This window comes from Lepisma saccharinum, chromosome 21 (genome assembly GCF_977018435.1).
Source record: "Lepisma saccharinum chromosome 21, izLepSacc3.1, whole genome shotgun sequence".
Taxonomy (NCBI): Eukaryota; Metazoa; Arthropoda; class Insecta; order Zygentoma; family Lepismatidae; genus Lepisma; species Lepisma saccharinum.
This window is the reverse complement of record NC_139249.1, coordinates 13,492,907-13,498,906: the sequence shown is the minus strand read 5'-3', so window position 1 is coordinate 13,498,906 and position 6,000 is coordinate 13,492,907. Positions and strand designations below refer to the sequence as shown.

The 6,000-nt window shown below is 39.6% G+C and overlaps 1 protein-coding gene across 1 annotated transcript; it reads right to left on the bottom strand.

Moving 5' to 3' along the window:
* Window positions 1–308: 308 nt before the first annotated feature.
* Window positions 309–5,302, bottom strand: LOC146003965 (vasotab-like). The gene is made up of 3 exons (XM_083142487.1): window positions 5,149–5,302; window positions 1,756–1,908; window positions 309–510 (listed from the first exon to the last, which is right to left on the bottom strand). Exons 1-3 carry the CDS (start codon window positions 5,168–5,170, stop codon window positions 479–481), a joined length of 207 nt encoding a protein of 68 aa, XP_082998613.1. The 5' UTR covers window positions 5,171–5,302; the 3' UTR covers window positions 309–478.
* Between the last annotated feature and the right edge of the window lie 698 nt (window positions 5,303–6,000).

Here is a 6,000-nt window from a genome sequence, read left to right as displayed (position 1 = left end):
TGGCAACAAGGCGTAGGGCAGCTGGAAGTGAAGTGAGTGGGTGACGTAATACCACAACTGCGCTATCTATTGGCATTTACAGAAACTAAACATCTTGATAACATGAGCGGCTAGGGACAGCATTCGCAACTTGAAATTACATGGTAACAACACCAAACCTGACCTGCCTAACCTATCCACGTAGGCATAAATAGCAGAAATAAGCATGTAAACAGGTAGGCTACTGAAACGTACTACAAGTCGGAAATTCTTTGTCACAATACAAAAGTAATGAATCGGAAAATCAATTTACCAATGTTACTGCAACTTTTTATTATACAGAAAGTACAAATTTGCCACAGTAAACACGAGTTACTAAAACATAGGTAAGTGCAGCAAACATAGCCATATACTGGTGCATTTTTGCTTCATACCATAGGGTTTCCGTTTTGTCATCATCAGGGTCAATCCATTGTCGATTGCCTCCAGTTGTTGTTCCCTAGCACTGTCCTTGAGACCTGTATGTGTAACCTGAAAGTAAATGAGAACACGTAAGAGGAGGCAACAGCCACAATTGTTCTCCTTGGTTCTAATAATAACGTAAATGAAACAGACACACGAGGGTTCGGTGACGTTGCCAGAAGGTGGGCGAAAGTGGGGCTCAAAATAGAACCAGAGGAAACAACAATAAGAGAAACAAAGGATGGAAGAAACAGATAAATGAGAGATGAAGAAAGAAGAAGTGAAAGAGCAATGAGAGAGTGAGAAAGGGAGAACAAAGAAGGAAGAAGATAGAAAGAAAAACAAACAAAGGAAACAAAAAAGATAGAGACAAAGGAAGGAAAAAGGAACAGATAAAAGAGAGACGAATAAATAAGAAGTGAAATGGAAATGAGAGAGAGAACAAAGGAAGGAAGAAGATAGAAAGATAAACAGAAAGGAAAACGAACAAAGGAAGCAAGAATGAGAGGAGTAGATGGATGATCAAAGGATGAAAGAAAGAGAATAAGGTATAAAGAGCGAAATAGGTATGAGAGAGGGAAAATACAAAAGAAGAAAGAGAGAAACAAGAAAGATAAACATGGACGAGAGAGAAAGAGACGAATGAAAAAGAGAATAGGAGGAAGAAAGGAGTGATAAACAGAAAAAAGAACAGAGAACGACAGATAAACAGAGAAAAATAGAGAAGCAAAGTACAGAACAAAGAAAGAAACAGAGAGAAGGAAAGGGATACACAGAAGGAAGAAAAGAGAAACTCAGATAAACAAGAAGAAAGAGTAAAATGAAACACGAGTGGGAGAGAGAGAGAGTGAGAAAACCAATAGAGGAAAGAAAGAAAGAGAAACAGAGGAATATAATGAAATAATCAAGAGAAGAAAGAGAGAGAATATTATGAAAAAGTAGGAATGGAAACAAAGAGAAGATTAGGTAAAAGTGAGAAACTTCATATTCATTACCATCGATCCAGAACCTACTTGAAAATATATCGTCCGCTCCTTGAATGAATGAACTATGTTTCGTCCCGTTTCTGCCACTTTTGGCTAATTGCTAAGATGAGGGTGGATGGTATAAAGATGAAGTATAGAATAGAATAGAATAGTCTTTTTATTTTCTACTGAGCGAGGTTCAGCCTAGAGCTCCTCCACCACCTACATGGAGAGGCAATCACGAACACATATTGTTAGCACACTACAAAAGTTGCATGCAGCGAAATCCAAAATGAAAATTACAATACAGCTTAATTAAATTAATTCCAGCTCCTGCACCCGTACTTACGTGGTGGGCATCTGTTGGTGCATTCCAGCGCGCACTTGTTGCCGAAGGTCTTAGTGTTCCCTCTCGAGTTCACGCCGCACACTGGAGAGTAAATAGCCGTGCACACGCAGTTGCATTGGGCGAGAGCCACTGAGCACATCGCCAGGAGAAGGACTAAAACATAAAAATGAGGTTTATCCAGTGTTTTGAAGCAAGGAATAACCTGGCAGTGACGTCACTCCCTGCTAAGTCAGCGTTGCCAACTGCTATGAAAGGAATCATGGCATGAGTAAGAGTACGAGCAGTAAAGATCGCGGTGCTAACTACCAATCTTCAATTTAATGTTAGCACTGCTAGATTAAATCGTCATAATAATAATAAAATGATAAATAAGTAAATAATAATAGAAACATTAACATTAATTATTTAAACAATTGCTGAAAGAACATGTTATATATTATTGCGTAAGGAAAGTCAAAACAAGCAAGTGCAAAAAACTTCACGCAAAAATGATCGCCGCAGAGCAACGATGCTGTTCCGTTCAAGCAGTAGCTTCCTGCTACCTACGCTGTGCTTTTTAAATCTGAACCGTAATTTTCTTACGATCATACGCAACGACCAACGCGAACCCTTGAAATTAATATTTTCTTGCAGTTCCTTCATGGATTGTTCGGCACACGACTGCTTCATCAAAAGAATCCAGATTTGTGACACATTGCTGGGCATTCGGTCGGTTTTTGCCCGGCGTTGAAAAAGGTTTCCCGCTCGCACTCACAACACTTTTGTCTTTCTCCTTCAAAATTCTCCACACAGATCTTTCACTGACACCTGTCGCCACGGACGTTCTGTGAACAGCTGTTGTTTTGTTTTCATCGCAATCAAAGTACTTATACACATTGAAAACTATTTCCCTTGCATCGCTGTGCAAGAACTTACCTTTCTTTACGCCACTGCTCACTGCCAAAAAAAAACTCTGTGACAAAGAAAACAAAATAGCCTGCAATCACTCGCTCATAGCTGCGGTTTGTTTCGAAATACTAATGTAGCAGTGTGGGGGTTTGCACGCATCACCCTTCTTGGAATGATTTCGATTGGTTTGCACGTCACCTTGTCGTCCGCGAATGAGCCTTCGCTTCTGGGAGGAGAGGTAAAGATTGGAGATGACGTCACTGCCAAGTTATTCTTTCTGCGCTTGTAGTTACAAGTAATTAATGCCACATTCACTCGAGTCTAGATGTCCTGACCAACTCCTGTGGCGGATGAGTAACTATTTTAAGCTACTGCAAAATAGTAAGTAAATAGTTACCAAAAGTAATTAATACTTCCATCACAACTGAAGCGATTTCTCATGAACGTTGAAAAAATTGCAAATTGTTTAATAGCTTGCTTACAATTAGTACCAGATACTTCCGTTTTCCAACCAGCTTAACAATTTTCTTAATGAGCGAAATTCTGTTACGTATCGTACGGATATTCTCTATACTCAAGGTCAACTTATACAATTCAACTATGACTTGGTTAATTCAAATAACAATAATGTCCAGACATACAAAAAGAAGAAGGGCAATAACGAATTAAGTTTCAGATGTAGAAAATAGATGGAAGAGGTGTCTGAATTACTGCATTCTTAATATTTTGTAATATTATTGTTATTTTTCTGTGGATTACAGTAGAATTCTGGATATTCGTTATTGAGTATATAATTTTATGTTGGAAAATAGGTTACAAATTACGAAATCAATCATGGTATCACACCCAAACTTCTTTTTATTACGCGTACATATTAAAAACTATAACGAATAAAAAAATGTTCACGAAATAGCTATAAACCCATTAGTTTACAACAGACGACTTATTCTCAAAATGTGAATATATACGAAGATTTAAGAAAAATGTCCTTTTTTGTTCATGTAATACTCCGTATTGAAATTACGAAAATACCTTTAGTTTTGTTTGCTTACTTTAACCATGTCTATTATTATTGTTATTAATATTTTGAAAATAGGAATGGTAATTTCCCATCATTCTGACACAATGGCTATTGTAACAAGATTCAAGGATAGAGGGTGTAGGTTCTAACCATGGTCGAGGCATGGATGTATCATCGTGTTTTCCTATCATCATTCATCCTCATCGTCGTGGTTAATCCAAGTGTCAGAAAAGTGACGTAAAATATCCAATATAGAAAAGAGAAACTGGTGTCCCGACTTCGACTCCTGGGGAAGGCATGAATGTTCCAACGAGTGTGTAGAGATACAGTGGGGGTGATTAGGGGGCTTGGGGGCGGTTGCCCCCCTCCCCACACACACTTTTTTGCCACTTTTACTTCCGCTGTACGGAGAAAGTAAAAAACTGTGCTTGCAACAGTATTGGCACCCAGTCGTTCGCTACTGTAGAGAAGATATGTTAAACGGTCATGAACGTAAAACATTAACTCGTACAACCGCCCCTGTTTGTCAATAAGGCCATTTACAAAATAATGTTATTTTAAGTGTTCGGCATATTCTTATTGAATGCACAGATTTTACTTCCCTCAGACAAAGTTTTAACTTTCTCTACTGCTTATCATCCATTCTGGGAGATGAAGACAATATTATAACACATGCATTTTTTTATATTCTTCTCTCACGTCTCTTCTGATGAAGTTTTTAGACTGTCCTTGTCATTCAAATGTGTTGTGCTTGTCCCGTGCAGGTTTCCTTAAGAGGATTTTTCCTCGTATACTTTGAAAGGTGCAAAGGTGCCGAAGCACTCCAAAATTTAACTCATTCATCCAATCCAAAAGAATGAAATGCCTGAAGGTAATCGGCCCTCCCTGGTTGCCTTGTAATCAAGGGACTTTGGGTTCGATACCCGATGGAAGTAAATAGTGGTTCGAATCTCACTTTAAACTGTAGGTATAGTCCACGGGTTTACTTTGTTAACATCAAAGAACTGAAGAATGCCGCCGCCACGAACGTGGGTGGGGATAAATAGCGGGCGAGTTGTTCTCGTCCAATCGCACTCAACCTTCAGCCAATGGGCGCAGCTGTCATTCTGCTCGTCTACTCCACGTGAAGTCTCAGTCACATGACTGCGGATACGCTGTTGCCGCACTTTGCAACTTCAATGCGGAGACCGTGGGAAGGTACTTGTGCGCGGAGGGACAAGGTGGCGTAGAGTAGATGTGTGGCAACACTTTGCGTTGAATGTGATTGTTGGAGCTGGTGGGCGCGCTCCGTGGACTGCGTAGAGTAGATGTGTGGCAACACTTTGCGTTGAATATGATTGTTGGAGCTGGTGGGCGCGCTCCGTGGACTTCAAAGCCAACCGGTAGTTAACGTAGCTAGTACGTCGACTACAGAGTCCCTATTAACGTCTGTGCATAAAGTGGACTTAAAATTCTAACTAACAAACAAGCAAGGAGGTACTCACCCAATCCAATGAGCAGCTTCATGTTTCTTATCAGAGGTGTTTTCCACGCGGACGATTCTAGCAGCAATGGTTGAATATAGCTTCCAACTCGCCTTTAACAACCCGAAGATTACAACGACACTTCCTCCTTTGCTTAGATTATGTAATGAAGCACATTTTTCCTTCCTTTGTCCTTTAGGTTCAGCCCCCCCCCCCCAAAGTGGACAAAGAACACCTCAAGGCGAACACGCATCGGAGTGTAACAATTGGACTTTTTTCTTTCATTCTTTCTTCTTTTTTTTTTTACCATTAGCTCCAACGGGGAAGACACTCTCTCAACTGCATCATTATTCAAGAACAGGCGTTATCTTTTTTTTTAACCCACGTAACATCTTTAATGAGAGGAAATTAGTTTGCTTCAATTCAGGGCCGTAGCTAGAATCTTGGTGACTTATTTGAAAACTAAGCGCACTATATTTCAGAAATTTGTCGGTAGAAAATGAAGACAGTTTTGTCTCTTTGCGCAAATAACACAGGAACTCATATTTGTTATGAGTAGGGAAAGGATTTTAAGGTGCAACACCTTTTCAAAAATATAGCTGTTCTCATACCGATCGTTTGTGATATGTACTTTACATGAAATCAAGTAAAATGAACAGACTTTGTTGCACCTTTTTGTGAGATTTGCACATGTATCTCCTTTTTACCCCCTCTTTGATGCATCAGAACCTTTTCCCTTCCTTCTCCTTTCTCTAATTCTCTCCTCTCTCTATCTCTCTCTCTCCTTTCCTCTCTCTCTCTCTGAAAGAGAAAAAAGGAAATAAGAAAGAAAAAGAGAGAGAGAGAGAGAGAGAGAGAAAGAGAAAGAGATAC

What these genes read in the sequence shown, in the direction of transcription:
- LOC146003965 (XM_083142487.1), bottom strand. Translation starts at nt 5,170, where the DNA reads ATGAAGCTGCTCATTGGATTGG. An exon ending in GAAGCTGCTCATTGGATTGG is followed by an intron (nt 1,909 to 5,148) that starts GTGAGTACCTCC and finishes TTTATGTTTTAG; the next exon opens with TCCTTCTCCTGGCGATGTGC. An exon ending in CACCAACAGATGCCCACCAC is followed by an intron (nt 511 to 1,755) that starts GTAAGTACGGGT and finishes ATTTACTTTCAG; the next exon opens with GTTACACATACAGGTCTCAA.